The 22623-nt window shown below is 33.5% G+C and overlaps 2 protein-coding genes across 2 annotated transcripts; one reads left to right on the top strand and one right to left on the bottom strand.

The window, feature by feature from the left end:
* Window positions 12770-13784, top strand: LOC104701458 (zinc finger protein 6-like). The gene has a single exon (XM_010417154.2). It carries the CDS (start codon window positions 12963-12965, stop codon window positions 13710-13712), a length of 750 nt encoding a protein of 249 aa, XP_010415456.1. The 5' UTR covers window positions 12770-12962; the 3' UTR covers window positions 13713-13784.
* Window positions 20670-21403, bottom strand: LOC104701457. Its single transcript, XM_010417153.1, has one exon. It carries the CDS (start codon window positions 21311-21313, stop codon window positions 20831-20833), a length of 483 nt encoding a protein of 160 aa, XP_010415455.1. The 5' UTR covers window positions 21314-21403; the 3' UTR covers window positions 20670-20830.

Below are 22623 nucleotides of genomic sequence, written 5' to 3'. Positions count from 1 at the left end.
GTCAAGGGAAAAAAAATTGGTTCAGAAAAGAGAGAAAATCGTGAGAGAGAGAAAATCGTGAGAGAGAAGAGAGAATGGTGAGAGAGAAGAGGGGCAATTTTGTCATTTTTGGGTAAAATAAATACCTATTTCTGTAAATCCGGATAATAAATTAAGAAAAAAGGCTTATATCTGTAATTGATCCCTCTTTCACATGGATTAATGTTTCTTCTTTTTCTTTTCAATCGAATCATCAAAACACTGTCTGATATCCAAGAAGAATAGAAAATACTTACATCTCATATTTTTGTTTTAAACTGTTATTCATAGATTCATATAAAAAAAAATGGTGTTGCATATACAAAGATAGGTTTCTCTTGGGCACGAATATCGAAGCTTTCTCTTTACTAAAGATTTCCGACCCCGGCGCCGCTCTAGCTCGTCGGCGTCGGACCACCTCCTTCACTGTGCTAGTTTTTTCGTTTCTCCTTCTTTTAATTCTCTTGTTATGTCTTTTTCCCTTTTTTTTAAACTGGTTTCAACCTTACTTAACCCTACAAGCTTCAAAATCTCAATTACCTGTGAAGGAAAGATCTGGAATCCGGTGAATCCCCTTTTTCTTTATCTGTTGGTATCATCCCTGATGGCGGATGCAAAGAGCAAAGATCTGTTTCTGTTTCTTTTCAAAACCGGTTTCCTCCATGGGATCTTTCTCCCTTCCGCATCCCATCCTCATAGCCCTACTTTGTTGTTGTCCTGTTCACCGGAGATGTAGAGCTCTCTGCAAATCTTGAAACCATCTCTGGCCAGCCGCCGCACCACCAAATTACCATGGCCACCCACACTTGGTTTTAAAAAGCGCGCATGTGGCGCGCCATGGCGCGTTGCGCACTGCTGTGAGGAGATGAGGGAAACAGGACACTATGGCAAGGCGATATCCATGATGCGAGCGAAACGATGAGTCATAGCCGATGCGACCATTGCGTATGGCGAGCGCAACATGGTTTATGGCTCAAAGGTAAAAAATCATTCTGTAATATAGTAGTTTACTTATAAATCAAACGTATATTTGATTTTCTGAATAATATCTTTCATTATTGATTTTATGTAATCAAAAATCTTTGATTTGATCATTTTTTTCACCCATTATATATACGAAAACCCTAGTTTATTTAGTCTCCTCATCTCTTTCATTCACGAGTCCTAAACGTGAAGACGTCAATCAGCTTTACTACACGTCTACAACTACTGCAAAAGGTAATCATCTACTAATCGAAACTGTTGTATACTTGTATTGGTGGAGGAGAGCTCTTTCAAGATACTATTTTGGATCGTGATGACTATGAGTTTGAGAATACTCAATTCGATTAGAGCCTTAGTGGTTTACTGGGTTTAAGAACTATCTCTGTTTTTTTTTTGTTTTAACTTTCTTAGTTTCTTTTGAGATGGATTGGATTGTTTTATGCTAGTTTATTCTAAAGTTTTAATAAGTTTCAGCAGAAAACCTCTTATTTTCTTTCTTTTAAACACCAAGCGCCTCATATCCATGTTGCGATGCACCGCATGCGCCATGGCGTATGGCACATTAACAGGATGTTTGTGCCACAGTGCGCTTTGCGCGATTTAAGCCCATGAGGTACTCTGCTTTTAAACTTGTGCTCAGTCTACAAGCAATGGCCTTTCTGTGATATAGCATTATATCGTTGTCATTGAGTTGGATGTGCGAGTATTATTCTGGAACCTTAGTCCACAGCGAGTCCTCTAGTACTGCATCGATCTATACACTATTTAGGCTGCTTGGGTTGTTGCTCCTTGATCATAGTGATGAATCTGGTTTGAAGAATAATGGCATTATGACCCTGTCTCCAAGGAGAGAGGGTTACCAAAACTTCCTCAATCTTTCATCCCCGCTACACCGAGCTTTTGAACTTAATCAAGTGCTATTGCATATCATCTGGGAGTTTACTACGAAACTCACATTTTTGCGGAAGTACGACATTATGGTTTCCTCTCCAAGGAGAGGAGATTACCGAACCCTTCCTATATTTCCCACCCCTGGTTTTATCAGATACTGCAGAGGTACGTCTCTTACATTAGCATGTGTAAAGCTCAAGTTAGGTTTGGTAGAGAATGTATGCTTTGTTTCTAATCTTGGTGGGCATCCAATCTTGTGGTACAAAAGATTGCTTGCCCTGGTAGGGTATGGGGAATTTTTCTTCACACCCGTGTATGATAATGTATTTTCAAACGCAACTCCTTTAGTTCCGCTCCCTGTTTTAAAAATCGGCCTAGGCGGCCGTGTAATTGTCGGTTATACGCTCGGCGACTCCCTTCCGCCGCGATTTCAACACAATCAGCCAGAAAACCGGGAACTAAAAAAAATATGAGGGTTTTGAAGTTTTAACCATGTTTTTTTTGTAGATCTATCATATGAGGACTAAATCTACAAGAATAACAAAGTAAAACGATGTATAGTTGCCAAGAAAATGAAAAGCAAGACTTAATTTAGGGTTTTCAGATCGGACATCACGAGGAAGAAGATGAGGATATTTTGGTCATTTTATATTCATTAAAGAAAAATTTTTAAAAAAGAGCAAAAAGAGGTTGGTACGGCTCAAACCGAAAAACATGAGTATTAAATCCTTCTGCATACCACTGGACAACGCATAATTCTTGGTAAAACATTACAGTTTTAATCTATTATATGTGTATACCGGGGTGTATATTGATAATGCTCCTAAAACTAGTCCCCGATTTAAATCCGATTATCCGATTAATCGCTAGGCCCATCTTCACCGCCCGACTAACGCCTATCGATTTTTAAATCGATACCTGCTTGGTCAAGTCGAGGTCTTCTCGGTAGCAGTATGTTGTGTTCTTCAGAGTGGTTTGATTATTATATGTTGTATCGAGGCAAGTTAAATAGTTTTGCTTGGATGTGGTCAATGTTGAGTCCTAATGTGGAATATGATCCGTTAGTCCCTTTGTCCCTGAAGCCGTCAATCCCTTTGTCCCCGAAGCCTGCACCCTCTGTTCCCTTTTGCAACTTATTGCTAAAAGATGTAAAGCTTGGGTCTGGTATCATCATTCAAGACCACTTCCAATGCAAGCTTTGTGTGGATATTCTTAATTTCCATGACTTTGAGTGCCATGGGAGGGAGGACCCACCTGTCTTGCTTCGATTTGGAACCCATCCCTTGCGATCCCCGTTTGCAGCTTCATCTAGAGCCATGAGGTTAGTACTTGCACTACTGAAGGAATATGATCCTATGCTTATGAACCCTCCCTTAATGGCCAAAATCATGGTATGTGTCACCCCCATGGAACACCTTTCTCAACGCTCGATTGCGTCAGCCGCTAGAGCTTTTTATGATCACTCGGTGGTCAAGGATATCGCAAAGACTTTTTTCATGGGCGAATCCGCTTTGGTTCCAATAGACTTTTCAAACATTTTTAAACTCCGACAAGTTAAAAATCCCTTTGAAGAACTCATGGTGCCTCTATCTCTATTTTCTTTTGCTGTTATCGTTGTATGTTGTTTCGAACTCACCTTTTGAGGTTCTACCTTGAATGAATGAAAGATCTCTTGTGACAAAAAAAAAAAAAAAAAACTGTTATTCATAGAAAAGAAAAAAAACTGTTATTCATAGATACATTAATTATTCTGAGCGCCTAATTAAGTCTCAACCTAAAGTAATTATACTAGGTCATATCTTAAAGTTTATTTGTAATGTAAAGTAAATCTAAACAACCCAAAAGTTAAGCCATAAATCATAGGCCAAATTATTGCTGATGAAACCAGTTCTCAACTGTCTAAGAAGATGCAAGTTTGTCTTAAAATCTGGAATTTTTGCAGTGTGTGTTCTACAAAGTGGGACCAAATGGCTTATGGTTTCTATAATCACTAAGAAAATAAATAGAAGAACAATCCAAAAAAAAAAAATAGCAGCTTATGAAAAAGATTATTAGATAGACAATTTGGATCCATAATCACATGTGTAATCCTTCATTAGTGGAAAAAACCTACGTGCCCTATGTCCACCCACTTTTTCATATTTATAACCTTTACCATAGCCCCTTTTTCCTTCTTCACTATGCTAGTTTCCAAACTTGCTCCTTCTCTTATATTAGCAAGACCTAAAACACAATATCTTTCTTATTCGAATCGTTCGCAGCCCCGGCTCAATAGTATTTAGAGCTCTAGGGCAAAAAAAAAAAAAAAAAAAATTGAACCCTTTAAGCTATATATATTATATACTGAATTTTTAGTATATTTGGACCTATTTATGCTTAAAAAAAACTTGTTTGGGCCCTCTTGAAATTTATAAATGCAAAATAGATTCTACTATACATTTAAATGTTATGAATTTAGGCTATTTTTTTTTTTTTAAATGGACCCCTAAACATAAAAAAAAAATTGAAATTGTTGATGGTCCTATGGATCACTTCCCCTCTACCCTCCCCACTTGAGCCGGAGCTGATCGTTCGATCCATCTTGATACATTAATCATCCATATTGTGACAAGTAGACTCTAAGCACCACAACTTATGATAGGTTAGTTCACTTTCTAAAACAAATTTAATGAACAAATAGCTACAAAAATAAAATTGCAGAATTGGTTTTAAAGTGAGGTTCAGTTTAAGATATACACATAAAAGTTACTGCCTCCATTTTAATTTAGTTGTCTTTTTACGACTTAAATTATTTTGTTTTGTAATAGTTATTATTTTGATTTTCAAAGCAAATGATTGATGAATATATCAATTTTTTTTGTCAACCAAACATTAAATTAGAAAGGAATTTCAAAGTTGGAAGCTCAAACAAGATAAAAAATGTTTATTTATGTAACTTCCAAGAGTAACAATCTAGATGACCTAGCAAGACAATTCGCTTTCAAATTCGACGTACGTGATATCTTAGACAAAGCGAAAAGAGGGAAGGCCGCACGAAGCAGGTGGAAGTTATCTAGATGATTAGAAAAAGCCGGCCAATCGTCACGGATTGAACCATCGCAACTACTTCTGCACAATCCATTTCGAAGCTCTGACAAAAGACTCCTCCAACATGAATACTCTCCATGGCCCATAGTAGAGCTTGCAACTCCGAATGTAGAGGAGACGGGCTTCAACCAACACATTTTGCTCCCAACAATATAATCTGATCGTCGCCGTTACAGCAACACCAGCCCAAACATGAATTGACGTATGAAACTTTCCATGAGCCATCAATCTGATATCGAGAAACCTGAACCTGATTATCCCCGAATTCCACAGACTCCGACAAACCGGAGATACACGAGGACTCTCCTGGATGTAGTTGCGCGCCTCCTCCCATAATAATTTTTCACATAAAGCATGATTAATAATATCGTTTGGCTTTAAATGTGTACTTTGAAATACTTAATTATTCCTATCTTTCCAAAGGGACCATAATATCCAAGGTAACTGAAGATGGTTATCCTGATCTCCGGAAAAAGTTTCCCCCCTCCAAAAAATGAAATCCAAATTTGCGTATACTGACTCAACAGAAAACCCCATGGTAGAACCGTAGCCGGAGACAACTCCCAAACTTGACACGAACGAGGACACTCAAAAAGAGCATGATTAATTGTCTCCACCGCATAATCACATCTTTTACACCGGGTATCACACTGAACACCTCGATGAGCTAAACGGTCCATCACAAGATGAGAATCGAATGTAATTTGCCAGAAAAATGCTTAATTTTAGGTGCTACGCGAAGTTTTCATGCATGAGCTCTTAAAACTGAGCAAGTTGGGCCAATTTCTACCTCGTTACCCATGTCTCATGCTAGCTAGTAGTCTGATTTTACCGAATACTTGCCGGATCTTGTATGATGCCATACCAAACGACATGGCCTAAAAGACTTACTTATAGCCATAACACGAATGATCTGAATATCTGCTGGATCCATAAATTCCTGGAGAATAGGCAGATGCCACTCCATAGTGGCCGAATTTATTAATTGATTAACCATTAAATTTGGATGTATATACCTACCCCTACCATTGGTGGGACGGGGTGTTGATCGGGAATCCATGGATCTCGCCAAACTGAAACATTACACCCAGATCCTATCAACCACCTGCAACTAAATTTTTTGTAGAGAAAATACTTTTCCAGCCAAATGACGGAGCCGAAGGTTCTTAGCCAATAAAGGATGTGTATTCGTGTAATACCTACCCTTCATCATCCGAACAAACTAAGAATCCGGGTATGGTATGAGCCGCCAATATTTTTTAGCTAGCAATGCACCATTGAATTTATCAAAATCTCGAAAACCCAATCCTCCTTCACTATTACTTCTACACAACTTATCTCAAACTACCCAATGTAATCTTCAATCCTTATCTTTAGAACTCCACCAAAAATTAGAGATGACACTTGTTATAGTAGTCAAATCCTGAGGAAGTTTGAAACAAGACATAACATTGGTGGGGAGAGCGAGAGCGACTGCTTTAATTAAAATTTCCTTCCCACCTTTCGTCGGATATTTTGCAGACCAACCATTCACCCGATCATTAAGCCTATCACAAACATAACTAAAACCTTGTTACGAGAGCCCACGAGATTTTCTGGAATACCCAGATGGGATCCCATACCCCCTTCTTTAGATATACCAATCACAGATTTTAAATGCTTTTTAGTTTGGTTTGGTACTTTCTTCCCAAATAAAATAGATGATTTTTCAAGATTTACCTCTTGTCCTGAGGCCTTTTCGTAGCCACCAATAATATTCATTACTGTCTTACACTTATCCTCCTCTGCTTTACAATAATATCCATTACTGTCTTACACTTATCCTCCTCTGCTTTACAATAATATCCATTACTGTCTTACACTTATCCTCCTCTGCTTTACAAAATAATAGACTATCATCAACAAATAAAAGATGTGATATAGGAGGACAATCACGAGCTAACGTAATCCCCGTTATTTTTTCCTGTCTCTCAGCCTTTTAATATTATCAATCAAAACCTCCATACAAAGAATAGATAGGTACGGTGATAAAGGGTCCTCTTGGCGTAAACCACGTTGCGGGAGAATATAACCCCTCGACTGACCAATTAATATAACTTGATAAGAAACCGAGGTTACACCACATAATCCATTTAATTCACTGGCCATCAAACCCCAACCGATCAGAACCGCTTCTAAAAAGTCCCATTCTACCTGATCATAAGCTTTACTCATATCTGTCTTAAAAGCCAAAACATCAGATTTACAATGTTGATTAGTATTTTACTGATGAAACATTTCTTGAGCAATAATAATATTATTTGTGATGAATCGGCCTGAAACGAAAGTCGATTGAGTTTCCAAAATAAAGGAGATTTTCTTGAGCCGGATACAAAAAAAAAATAGAAATAATTTTGTAACTCACATTACAAAGGCTGATTAGTCTAAAATCTGCCATACTTTGAGGCTTATCAATTTTTGGAATGAGACAAATATTTGTCTCATTTAACCTATTTTGGAATGAGATGAATATTTCAGTTTATAACTGCTTTTTAATGTTTTGACCAATAAAAAATAAAAAATATATTAATAACGAGCAAAACAGAAATTTTTTAAAATTTTTAAAATTTGAGTTACAAAAATCTTAAACGACAAGTTAAAAAAAATGGAGAATATTAATTAAAAAAACGTGTCAGCATCTTACATTAAAAAATTTAAAGATCTAAAATAATATACTATGTCCATCTATTTTAAAAATAGGATGCTTGGGTCAAATAGGCATATTTTTTTAAAAAATTACATATATATATAACAAATTCTCTATATGTATATATTGCAAATTATCAATTTTTTTTTCAAAAAATCGACCAATCATAAAAAAGGCTGTAAAATATAAATATTCACAAAGTATCAAATACACTTATAATTTGCATAGAAAATTAAATGAAATAAAATCTTTAAAACATCACATCTTTTAAAACAGATAAAATATTTTATAGATATAAACAAATTGCTCACTATCAGTTACATTTAAATTGGAGGCCTACAAAATTTAAGATATTAGTTTGACACATAGGAGGACCAACGATTCAATGGATACTTATAAGAACAGAAGTAATTAGCTAATTTTTGCTACAAAATATATAATCTGACGATAAAATATAGAATGAGAACATAATTTACTCTTAGGTGGATAATTTAGATGTCTGGTCCCCCCTATAAGAAAAAAAAAAACCTATGACTTATATTTGAACTCTTAGGTTACATTTTAAAATTAATTGTAGGATAGGCCAATCCTTGTTTTCCTAGTCATAGGATAGACCTATCTATATGATTGTATGTGTTTTTTTAAAAGTAAATATCCATACACACACATTAATTAATAGAGTCCTTGAGTTCCTAGGAGACTAGAAAGGAACATATTACTCGATGCTCAAAAACAATATTAACGAAAGTCACAAAACAAAGTTTCATTGGATCCGCTAAAGATAAAAAGCAGAACGTTAATTGCATGTTGTGCATCTTTTTGCTTTTAGTTACATCCAATAAGAATTATTTGATATAACATGATTATAAATTTATAATCATACACTTGAACAAGTAAACAAAATAGTCTAGCCTACATGAATAAATCGTACGCACAAATAAATTTAGGTCTTTACTATGCGAAGTCCACATGACATGTGTATTGCATATCGAGGAGCGTATTGCATATCAATTCTCACATTGCTCTAATACATTATATTAATTATTTATGTTTTCACCCTTTTTTGTTTATATAGAAATAGGTTAGTCTACAAAGTTAGGATTACATAAATAGTAAATGGTCTATTGATAGATGATTATCTTATACTACATGTTATGTTAACCGAAATTTACAACTTAAAAATGTGTTTAATCAAAATCGACGTTTGACAACAATTCAATACATGTTTTAGCAAACCTACCGAGCCAAATTCTATGATCAAGTGTGCTCCATTAAAGTGAGATATCAAGAGATTTATAATAATTTAAAGCATCCTCCACACACTTCTGAATGAACTTCATAATATCATTTTATATCCCCTAATCAATTCGACACAAGTGCTATATTTTATCCACCAATGATTTGTATACCCCAATGTAATACCATGTAAAAAAATTTGGTTGATTAAAGTAACACGTTATTTGATAAAGCACATACGAAAATTTATATGCGAGAAAGGATTCGGTTTATTGATGCCGGTTTTTCAATTGTAAGATATTCTATCTTCTTTTGAAAACAAAATGGCTTATTGTAAGCTATATTGTTGGTGTGAGAAAGAAATTAAAAGAAGATACACGGAAACAACCAAGTAAAACGAATTATGTAGTTTCTCGTGGAAGATATAATTAAAAGGGAGACAAGATGGGACATTTCTCCAGCCCCCTAACAAAGACTTTAGTTTATCAGGGTTTACACAATTATTAATTTTTAGTTTTTGTACAAAGAAAAGCCTTAATCAAATCATAAACCACCCAATTAACTTTTCATTGAGTTAGTAAGATTCGCAGATCTCTGATCCATCATCTATAACATAATTATATGTGTAAGTATGATAATTGATATGGAAAAGGTGATTATGCCCGTGTGTGTGTGTGTGTGTATGTGTATGTGTATGTGAATGTTGACGTCAATCACGCAAACATACTCGTGGAACAAGGGTTAGTCATTTGGCACGTAATTTGTGGGGAACATGTTAACATCTGAGACTTTATTTTGGTCGTTCCTATTTTTTCCTCAACAAACCCCACTTTTAAGTAGTTTTCACATTACTTAGCTTTTGTCTTCAAATGCTTTTTTCCCCTAGCTATCTTACTTACTCATAGATTAAACTGAACATTCTTTCAAGTCTAGATCGATTTCAAACTTGTGATACATGCTGGACTCGAAATTATTTTTACTAGAGTTGAATTTGTGTAAATATAGTACTCTCTTATAAGTTATTAATATATATATATATATATATATATATATATATATATATTTACATAACTTATAACAAGATGACTTGTGTTAGTGCCATTGACATTATTATATAAAATATAGTTATGAGAAGATACAAAATTAAACATGGTAAAACATGTCCAATATTTATTTTAAATTTTAAAAAAAAAATCCGAACATGAGTTCTTATCTTTTAAAATGACTCGATAATATCGAAAGTTAAATATACACAAGATAATAGCATGTACCACACACTCACTTTTCACTTTTGAATGCAATCTATATTATGATTAGTATATAGAATTATGTTGACTTCTTTTTTTTACTTTTAAGTATAGTTATATGTAGGTAGTGATTGGTGAACAAAAACAAAGTATTACAATTGGTACATCTTTGAATTTTTACCAATCATAAAAACTTTATCAAAAGCTTTATTAAAAGTTTTACTCTCAGCTTTTTATTCAGCTTTCACGTACAACTTTTTCTTACAACTTTGCACTATTCGTAACAGCTTACAGCTTTGGTTACATTACCAATGAGATTAAACATATTTTTTTTCTAAAGTCAATAATTAAAGACAAAAGTTAAGCTTAGATGTAAGAAAGTAAACTGTAATAATATTCCATAAACGTAAGATATTTGACTTTGATAAATATTTTGAGATCGTATCTGAAATATAGATATGCACGATAGTGCGACGGGGACACGTGGGACACACAGAAGTGAGATGTGGGACTTTTGTTCTTTTTATTTTTCACATCTTCAATAGATTCTCATGTTTCTTTCTCACACATTTCAAACTTTTGGGCTTCTGGGTCACTTCAGATCACATCCCACACCCAAATTATGATATGCTTTGTTATGTTCATGATAACATTTGCTTGCATCTACTTCGTCTTGACTTTACTGATCACGTTCCGTCTGTCGGCATCTTTATCACTTTGTAATAGTATATTTTTTAGGTGAATTTTAAACAAAATACGAAATTGAATAAATGTGATAACTGATAACAATGTTCTTTAAGTATTTTCTTTATATATATATATATAATTAGTTAATTTATTTTTCAAGTTCCAGAAAATTTTAGGTAATTCTAGGCATTTCAATTAGGATTTGGGCTAAAATCCACGGTTGGTTTGCCCGGCTCTAAAAAAATACCGGATTCAGGCTTTATATATCAGAAAAATCGGATTTTTCGAGTTCAGTCTGTTCAAACTAAAAGATCGGGTTCGGGCTGACTCGAAAAGTCCTTAAACAAATATATTTATACCATTTTGTCAACATTTTTGTTTGATTGCAATATTTGATTAATGATTTATTTTAGATAAATTTAAAATCGAATTTTAGTTTTCATATTTACTTAATAAATTTACTTAATTCTTTTAATTTTTTATCTATTAAATTTTATATGAATTATATAATAGTTTATTTGCTTAAATTATAAAAAGTTTATTTAGTTTTAATATTTTTTTTAAATTAAGTTAGTTTAGTGAATATAAATTATTTAAATTTTGATTGATTTGTTTTATAGTGTACCTTTAAACATTGCTTTTCAATAAATGTTATAAAATTATAAGTTTGAATTTTTTATACGTAAGATAAATCCGGAAAAACCCAAAAAATCTTGTAGCCTTGTTAGGACTGGACTGCACTTTAAAATATAGGTTCAAAAATATTTCAGACAGAACTGGTGTCAAATATATGTCAGTTTTATGGATTTCAAGATGGGCTTGGCCGGACCAGCCCGATTAACATCCCTAATAAAAAAAATATTTACAAATCCATTTTTTTATTTATCTTATTTTATTATAAATGATAATTATACGACTGAATTTAATAATCTGCTGAATATGCGACCACAATTTCACAAACAATTCCGATATTGGTTGAAAAACCTGATGATTTCTTAGTGTGTATGCACATACTCCATGTACGAGACTCGCTTTCTTATATGTCTAATTGTATTTGTGTAAGTTTAAATGTTTGCGCGTCATTTCTTGATTTACATATGGAATAGAATATTGGAAGTTACCAGAATTATTAATCATAGGATGTTATTCCAACTTAGCTATAGCCTCTAGGTATCACGGAACTCTCTTGATTTTCCCATTGTATTTGGAGGTTAATATTAAAATTGACGTTAGTCTAATTTACATCTTTAGTCATTTGTTGGAATTAGGTCTTTGATCACAAGTACGCAGGTGGTTTTTTCACTATTTTCACCTTTTGGTTGTAGTTCGACTCTGCTTCCGGATTGTTCCTTTAATATGAAAGACATTTTCATAATGAAGTAAATTAAGAAGAGTTCAAGGGTTAAGGAGATGAATAAAAAAACTAATAATGAAAAACACGGAAAAAAAAAACGATTATTCAAGTAAGACTGTAAGACACAAGTATGCCACTTCAATGAAACGATAAGTTTGCCTATGACAAGAGAAATAAGCATGTTTCACAATCCACATAAATTTGTATCAAAATGCATTATTAATTTATTGATAATTTTTAAAGTTTATTTTTGATATTTTCATCGTAATTATTCTCTCTGCTTAGAATCACATTATAAATAAAAAAAAGTAGGTGGAAACATATGAATTTTCCCGAAGAGAACAAGTAAGAATGAACACATAAAAGTGGAGCCGAACTTGAAACTTTCCCTTCACATGAAAAAAATAAAATAAGGAGACAAATGAAATCCAATCGGGTCCCATTATCCATGTCGTCTCGGTTCGTGTGTTCCTCAAACTCCCACTTTCACTGTTCTTTTTCTTTCTTGGGATGTCCGAAAATTAAAACAAATACGAAGAAAACAAAAACCAAAGTTAATCAACCAAACAACAATCAATCTCTCATATCTTTCACACAACACACACTTGCACAGTGTCTCCCATGTTACTGTTCAAACTCACGCATCTCAGTTTATATATAAATAATACTGCCCCCTCCTCACTCATCAACCCTCCTCTTATTATAAACCTTATTCTCAACCCTCTCTTTTTTCTATAACTCTCTCTCTCTAAAGACATACATATATATTATAATGGAGGAGCTAGATTTCAGTTCTAAAACAACAACTACTTCTCGTCTAAAGCTATTTGGATTCAGTGTTGAGGGAGAAGAAGATTTCTCCGATCAATCAGTCAAAACTAACCAGTCATCCGTATCACCGGAACGTGGCGAGTTTCCGGCGGGATCTTCCGGAAGAAGTGGCGGTGGTGTACGAAGCCGAGGAGGAGGAGGAGGAGGAGGAGGAGGAGGAGAACGTAAGTACGAGTGTCAGTACTGTTGTAGAGAGTTTGGTAACTCGCAAGCTTTGGGAGGTCACCAAAACGCTCACAAGAAAGAGCGTCAACAGCTTAAACGCGCTCAGCTTCAAGCTACACGAAACGCAGCCGCGAATTTCTCAAACGCTGGATCAGCGTCTCAGTTTCTAAGGAATCCTATAGTCTCTGCCTTTGCTCCTCCGCCTCATCTCTTATCATCATCATCATCGTCTCCTAAGCCTATGGGAGGTCCTTGGATGTATCTACCACGTGTCTCTCCTTCTCAGCTCCACGTGTCACATGGTTGCCTGATCCAAGATGGTTCCGGTGGTGCGGGTGTGGGTGGGTTCTCGTATGAGTATGGAGCTCGTGATTCTGGATTTGGGATTGTTGGGTCTCAGATGAGACATGTTCAGGCCCATGGACCGAGACCATCGGTGAATGGGTTTACAAGAGAAGTGGGAACTACGTTTGATGATGGTTTAGGGTTGGATTTGCATCTCAGTCTTGCACCAGCTGGTCATTGACATTTTTTTTCTTCCATTTAAGCTCTTTGTATATTTTTCTACATTTTTAATTAATTTATTTATTTCTAGTCATTTTTTCCAACATTTTAGTGAATTTAAATGCCTGTAATTTGTTTGTCTCAAAATGGTTAACCAATTCCTAAACTAAAACCAGAATGTAATAATTGTTCTGGAATATTTGTTGAGACTCCAGAAAAAAGAAACAAAATAAAACAATAGGACTGCAGACTATAATAATATAAAAATAAACGTTTAGAGTTAGGACATAACTTATACAAGTTGTGTCAGGTGTACTGTAAGTGATTCCATAGAATGTATAAAAACATACAAAATAATTCAGATCCATATTATATCTTAATTTATTGAAAGCCTTTTATCATAGTGGCCAATGTAGAATTCAAAGGTGAGTATGAAAACTCTAAAAACTTTTCTCACATACTCACAAGTTTGCAGCAGATTTGAGCTTAAAATTAGTCAAAAGGGCCACGTTATGCAATATAACCTTTTGAGTGAATGCCACTATGTGTAATTTACTAATTTTCCTAAACTCCAATTAGTATCGTAGTAAGTACGTACGGCTTAGTCAGATACGGTCCATGTTCTTGTTAGTCGATTACCCAATCTTATTAGAAGTAAAATTTGGTTAGAATTAAATTTTATCGATTACCCAATTTGGTTAGAAATAAAATTACTAATCTAACACAATTTGGTTTGAAATAAATTGTATACAGATTGTAGGACCACTCGGTTTTTTTTCTTTTTTTTTTTTTTTNTTCAATTATGAGCATTAGATATGATATTATGATCCAACTCCAAACTATCAAAGTCAATTCCTCTATATTCTTAAGTTAACTCCCTTTTGAGAGCATACATATACACACTAGCAAGGTCGGCTATATAATAAAAAAAATTAGAGTTTGTAGTACAGTACATACGTTTTGACGAATAGTAGTGTATTATAAGATTTTTAAATTTCTTTTTCTGTGCTACAAAATTTGCCAATCACGGAAAACCTAATGAATTTAATGCGAATTGACTCGAAGTATGAGAGTACTCATACATACCAATATATGTGTTGGTATGTCGACGCACATGCATATAAACGTACATGAGTCGAAAGATATCAATTATATTTGTTAATTTAAGTGACTGATACGTTATTTTTATTTATTTTATTTTTTGCGACGTTAGTAAATATTATTAGGAACCTACATGTTATAAGTATAACTGTATAAGGTATAAGAGCACTTATATAATGGAGGAATCTAACACTATTTTAACATTTGTTTATTACCTGTATTTGATTATTTTCTTACGAATGTCGATGTGTATAAGCAAAACTAGAACAACTTTTCAAAAAACAATAGCTTAATTGACGTAACATCTAAAAATAAATATAAGTCACAACTCAGAAGCTAGGAAGGATCCCGGGTACCTGAATTTGAAATAATAAAATCATTCTAGTCTACTACATATGATATATTATATAATATGTAGAGGGTAGACCAGCGCATTTCATGTTTAAAATATGAAATGGGATCCTCGTCACCATGAGCCAATAATATAAATTATAGGACACCAAGTATATTTTGTTTTAGATCTTTTGTAATGCAACTGGCATGTATTTATGTCCCTGTCTCTGTTTATATAGTATTGGGTATGGATGTGACAGGAATTGGGGCAGCTGGGCATTAAGATTTTTGTGCTCAAACCAAAAAGTTTAGAAAGCAGTTATGGACATTGATCGGTTAGTGACTTAAGAGGATGTAATGGGATACAATTTTAATTCGGGATCATAATGTTTCCACCTAAGATACTTTTCTACCGGTCGGGGACAAAATTGCGTTTTCAAATTTTATGTATGAAAGGATTTAAACTAATCCTGAGCAATGGTTTTAGGCGTTAAAACGTTGGATGAAGGGCTTAGATCGATACAATAAGCATACAAGCGCACAATGACTCAGGATGTCGAATTAAATAATATCTAGGTCATGTAACACTGAATTATTACTAATTCACTCTTCTGGTGTTACACTTTGCACATCAGCTATAACTAGTAATCATTGCATTTAAGCCTATTAAGCTCAATATCCCCTTAGTATTAAACCCCCTGTTCTAAATCATTGATCACTAGAGAACAACCTAATTGTAGGATCGACAAAAGAATAATAATAAAACATTTTTTTTGTAGCACATGGTCCTGATTAGGTTTCTGGATTCCACTTGGTTCTTTCAGCTTTAACCGATCGAGTCTGGTGGTCTAAAGCGTCTACGTATTTTCTGTAAGGGTAAAGAGAATACACAATTCAAACAACCCGCTTGGAAACGCGCCAAGCAAACACTTTTATTTAATCTTATAAAAAACTCGCGTTTGTTACAAGATATGAAACTAAGCCCACTCTCCTATCTATATAGCACAACATCCTGTGTAGATCTAAAAGAGTAAATCACACTCACCTTCTAAGCCTTTTTATGAATTCTTGAAGGTTTACAAATCTCTCGACTTTATCCTTACGAGTGCTAAACCTTTTTGCGGCTAGCCCACGCCTACTTATAACCCCACAAACGATCTCTAACCAAGATCTTTGTGTATCCAAAAAGGAAATATTCATTATCCCTAAGAAAATATCTTCCCTTATCTCTTCTTATCAAATATATTTTCAATATCTTCGAGTATATCTTAATATCTTCTTGCTTCCTTCCCACGCATCTTGTCATCACGTCCACAATATTTCTCCACGTCAGCACGTCATGTCACGTCAGCATATCAGCCTTCTGAGATACTTCACAGCTGCCTGTTCCCTTCAAAGCTTTGTTGCACTTTCATTTTCTCCCGTGCAATAGTTCGTAATGCTGTTTCAAATAGTTTCTGGCTCTTAAAGTATTTTTCTATCAATACTGCGATATTCTTGCTAGCATTTCTCCCTTATACTTGCGACGATTCCCCAGTGTTAGAGGTCAAACAGTCATTAGATAAAGATGAAAAAAACATCATTTCGATCAAATAATGTTGATTTTTTTTGCATAGTACAACATTTTGAGAAACTAGTAGTGACTATGGCATTTGTTTGCTTCTTTGTCTAATTGACATTCTTTTCACTAGCTATATTTTTGACATTTTGCTATAAATATTGTACGTACTACAAAAGTGAAATTTTAAATTTGACTGAAATTAAAAAAAAAAAATCAAATTGACTTATATAAAATAGCACAATTGACCTTGGTAAATTTTTTAAATCACATAATCGACCACAATAATTTTTTTTTGACCCTGATGTAATGATTTCCTAGTTCCGCCACTGTGCCTACGTACGTATCTACATATATTTTGGACGGACACAACAACATATCCAAAAGTAAAGATGGTTATGTTGTCATGAAAAGTGCTAATCCAATATTCAAATGACTATTTCCTAATGAAAACGAAAAAAAAACAACTATGAATGTGCTTCTATGTGTTATGTTTTGCTATTAACGGGCCACCTCATCCGCATCACTGACAAAACTGTTTGTCACCGCGTAGTTTCACTCGGTTCTTAATTACAATCGAGCAATGCAAGAGGATGCTCCTGAAACATTGTTCTATTCTTTTCTACTACTCTTAGCAATAGTCTTTCAATTTTCTGTTTTCGAACTAATTTTAAGCTTTTTTATTACTTTGCTTTAATCAATAAACTTAACATTGAAAATTAACAATAATAATTAATAAGTGTATATTGTATGAAGAAAAAAAGAAAGTGTATTTAATGTAGTAAAACTGTAAATTAAAAGGTACCCTTTTTGGAGGGAAAGTTTTTTTATAGTCCCAAAACGTGCCCTTTCGCTGAACCATGTGTCCTTTTTAAGGAATCATCAAAGTCCTTATCACACCATCAATCATGCAATATATATACCCTAATCTAAAAGACACCCACTATAATATAACTATTGAGGGTACGTCTTATTTCTGCTTTTGCTTTCCCAGTCTGACAATTACACATTATACATTGCATATAATCTCATTGTCGTAAAATATCAAAATCTTTGGATCTTCAAGACTTCAATAATGTATCATGCATGCACATATGCATCCCCACTGAAAAAGAAAATAATATAGATAACAATGATTTCTACTTTATTATACACTTAGCCCGCAGTAGACAGTAGTCTTGACTTTTAACCTGGCGATAACAAATTCTCTAGCTAATAACAATTGTGTAATACACACATGAACAGGGACAGGCGCCGTACATATGGAAGAAAGTTCAGTGTTTCGTATGGTCCTCATCATGCATTTTGCAGTCCGATTATATCAATCACAAGTACTGTGTGTGTGTGTGTATTACACGATTGTTATTAGAGAAAACATAGCATTCTTATATCGAAAATTGGGTTACACAGTTGTTTCCGATGTAAAACAGTTTATCTATTGTTTGTTCGAAACATAACATTCTTATACATTTTTATATCGGAAATTATTTAAGTCGAAATATATCTTCCACCTATTTTTTATTTTATTCAGTCTGTAATTTTTTTGATAAATTTAATTTCTCGATGATATTAAAAACAAAACTAATGTCTTCTTTAAACATACTAATTTGACTTAGTAAATTAAAAAAACTCAAAAAAATATAGAAAGTAAAAGTCATATGACTTATACGTATATATAGTCGTTTTGAATAAACATTATTTGCGTATCTTTTATTTCGTTGATGTGGATTACCGGAAGCAAGGGTCAGGCTGGTATGTGACTTCTGTTGGTACAAGTTCGTTGACATTTTTTTTTTTTTTTTGACATCGTTGGGAAAAGATCTTTAACACATGGTTTGTTAATATCCCCTCTAACAAACCAAGAAAATAATTATTTGTTTAGGAGTAATGTGGAGTTAGGGTAGTGGTTAAAGTACGTTGTGGTAGGTTAGGGACAAGCACTAAGATGAAAATTCAGATTCCATCCAAGTAACACGATAGGGCTTGCGTGGAAAGTGATTAAAACATTTTAAAGCAGGACAACCCCTAGGGTTTGGCTTTTGTTGACGTGAAATATGGAAAGAGAAGAAATATGCGTTGGATGTGTGTCGAAGCCTCGTTGGTTCCAAGTAAGTTTATGGCTTAAGTATATCCAAAGAAAGTTCCTTTCTCTCTTTAACGTTTTTGCAATGTAGTTACAATTACGATGTCGATGGATCAATTCAATATAGGATAAGAATAAAGTACTAGATCTTGTCGGGGATACAAATTTTTTGCTCTTTTGTTAAGATCATTCTCGTTAGTTAGAAAATTTGAAAAACAAATGAGAATGTTACATGTCAAATGTATAAGAAACAATCCAAATGAGCTTACGATCCATTGAAATGTTTCACGTAATAAGTATATGGATTTGAATAGAACATGGTCTGAGAATTTAGATTCGTACATACTGAAATAAATAAATTAGAAATAGTGGCCGTTCTAGTTTATTTGAAAACACTGATTGCTTGTACATAGGCACAATCCAAGAAGAATCTATAACTTTAAACTCACATGGGGAGGGACGTAATGTTCGCTCATTTTAGAGTTTATTGCTTAAGTAGTTGGTCCACATAAAGATATCTTTTGGGAAGCGAAGTGCCATGAGGACCCAAAAAAACTAAAAACAAAAGTGCACGTATGTACGTGTTCGATAAATACATAACAAATTAACAGATATACTGTCACTCATGAAGACACTAATTGAAGTGGACTAGCGTACGATACTGTCCTACCAGTTTCAGAACACATTACGAAGCAAAAGTGGTAAAAGGACATGTCTTCCTGACTTCCTCTTGTCGATCTCTCATTCGTTGCTTCAACAAACCTCCTTTTCTATCTTTCTCCTGCTAATATATGTTATGGAACTTACTTGCGTATAAACATATTGACTACATCTTGCGAACATGCAACAATTCGACGGCCCAATAGGCTTTAGCTAATGGCCATAAGATTTTGTGATTAAAATTGTTCAAATATGGCCTATGCCGATAACTATATGTGATTGGAACTGTTTGGTTTTGGATTCCAAGATATTCCCCAAAACAATTTAAAGAATCAAGATCGCACAAATGTTATAATGGTTCACTCCAAACGTGAGAAAATTTTACTTTTACTTTTACTCTTTTTTGTCAACGGTGAGATGCCACTAGGTATGACTACAGTTATGATTATTACGATTATGGTTTATTAACCACTGGTTACGATTAAAAAATTTGTTTAATCTTAACCATAACCGTTTAATAAACGGTTAAACGGTTACGGTTAAATACAATTCCGGTTGAAGCGGTTACAGTTATATATAGTTACAGTTATTTGATAATATGATACGGTTAATATTATTTGATATTATTTATTTATAATTAGTATGTTTTTAGTGTAATCATATTTCTATATATCATATGATTTATATTAAATAAATAATTATTAGTATATTTCATTATATATTTAAAACGGTTACGGTTAACAAATTACGGTTTAACTATGCGGTTAATCAATAATTTTGATACGGTTACAGTTAATTAACGGTTATGGTTAATATAATTTAACTATATATCTACGGTTAACAGATATGGTTTTTAACCATTTTATATGGTTACGGTCTGGTTACGGTTTAGATACGGTCCAAAATACGGTGACGGTTTAATTTTGGTCATGCTTACATGTCGCTATAATCAGATTCGAAGTTCTTACAAAACTATTCGCTCTTTGGCGATCTCAACACCTATAAGGAATATATGAGAGGAAGGAAACCTGTAAGACAACCCAACATTAGTCTGAAACGGATAAAACACCTAAAATGTCCTTTTAACGAACCCTCAGGAGAAATAGACTCCACAACCCTCAACATAAATGAAGAGGGCTCCATTTCCAATTAGACGGGCCAATTTCTTTTCTTACAAGCCCAATGTAATTTCTTTTTTAATTTGCTTTCAAGAGCCTCTAATTCCAAACTCAAGCAAGAAGTGATAAACCTGAAAATTGTAAACTGATATAATCAAATAGAGTGAAATAAATGAGTCTCCAAAGGTCTCAAATACATGATGCGGAGACACTGAACAACAAAACGAAAAAACTAACACGAAAATAAAATATTCCAAAATTCAAAAAAGTAAATAATGTTTGGTCAATCACGCAAATTCCCTCGCCTGCATCCTCATCTCATCGTAGAATTTTTCAATGAATCTCTCAGCCTTCAAGTCAATTGAATCATCTTCGCTGAAGTAATCAAACGGCTGCGGAAGCTCCCTTGCTTGAGAAGCAACTCCGAGGGCATATTGCAAAGGCTCCATCTCCATCCAACTTTGTGTTATGGTATCGTCACTGTAGCCAATGCACCGTGAAAGAATCAATAACTCGTAAATGCGTTTAAGGCCCGCTCTAGTTATCCGAATTCGCTTCCTACAGGAACGAATAAGTGATGTACGTGAAGGAGAGAACTGATACTCTTGGAGAAAGTTATAGTTGTATTGCTGAAGGAGTTTGACCCTTTTGGATGACCTTCTTCGTTTTATGGGAATGAGCTTGAGTCTAGGGATGATGGGTCTTCTCAAGATCGACACTTTTAGTAGTTTTGAGACCCTCTGGAAAATGGGTCTTCTTCTTTGGGACATTTTGATATAAAAGAAACTTTAGAGTTTAATTCTTGGAAAGGACATCAATGTTCAAGATTTATAAAAGATGAAAAGTTTTGAGTTTTTAGATCTAAGCAGGAGCGCCAAGCCAACCTGTTAAAAAGCCATGGTCGGTTTGGTTGTCTACTTTTTCAATTATATGTCTATGTATGTAATAAGTAGCCGTTGGAGGTTCCTTTTCAATATAGTTTTTAATATATTTTTGATAAAGGTAATATTTATAGTTACCTTTTTATATAGGGTTGAAGTGGAAAACAATGTTCTTTGCTGTACACATGTATTTGTCTTGACAGTTTAAGTTATAAGTTAGAATTTGTTACACAGAAATATTTACTTTAAGTTAGGATTGTTAAATCAAAATCTCTAATTTAGGATAAATAGAGGTTACGTCTAAAATAAATAGAGCTAGGTTACGTTTATAATTGTTGGCGAAAAATTAAAATAAATAGAGGTTACGTCTAGGTTGAGTGGAGACTAAATAAAGATTACAAACTGAAGCAAAGCTTAATTCGTGGTTGTGACTCTGAATTGTCACTTTAATTAAACTAGATGAATACACATGCTATGTGCGGGTTATTGACTTACTATTTTTAACAATTTTGCTACTAATTTGTTTTTTATATAGAGTTTATTTATATTTTTTTTTTGTGTGGAAATTTTGAAAAATATAATTTGAAGTTAATTGTTTTCGTACTTCACATACGTTTTCTCATTTTGTAATTGAATTATTAGATGCATGAACAATTTTGTTTTGAGAGATTTAAACATTCTACAATTTTTGTCTAAACCTTCAAAAGAAAAATATTTTAAATGAAAGCTTGATTTAAAGATGCATATTTTGTAAAATAGAGTTTTTGGTTGATTTTTTTTACATTCACTCAAAAAAAAAAACGCTTAAGTATTTAGATATAATCATACTTAAACTTCTGAATTAAATACTATGAAACACTACTATTTTCTTTTATTAAGAATTGCAGGTTGACTAACTGTTTCATAGATATAATTAAGATAGACATCTTTCTTTCAGGTTAACTTTTCAACTTCTTGAATATAACTCTAAAATTTGGTTTTTAATAAGAATTTCATTTCAGTTTTCTTTTTGACAACTTCTAAATATTAAAATATATGAAAACCAATAATCATGAATTTATTCAACTATCTTCCTCTTTGTCTCTGTATTTTTCTAAACCAATATTCTATAGTTTTATTCAACTATCTTCCATTTGATAGTGAACAAAACCCCAATCTTCTTTATATATAAAAAATTGTTTTCTTAAGAAATTTTTTTT

The sequence above is a fragment of the Camelina sativa genome, chromosome 7 (genome assembly GCF_000633955.1).
Source record: "Camelina sativa cultivar DH55 chromosome 7, Cs, whole genome shotgun sequence".
Lineage (NCBI taxonomy): Eukaryota > Viridiplantae > Streptophyta > Magnoliopsida > Brassicales > Brassicaceae > Camelina > Camelina sativa.
Note: the sequence above shows the minus strand (reverse complement) of the source record. Positions and strands in the feature narration are given on the sequence as shown.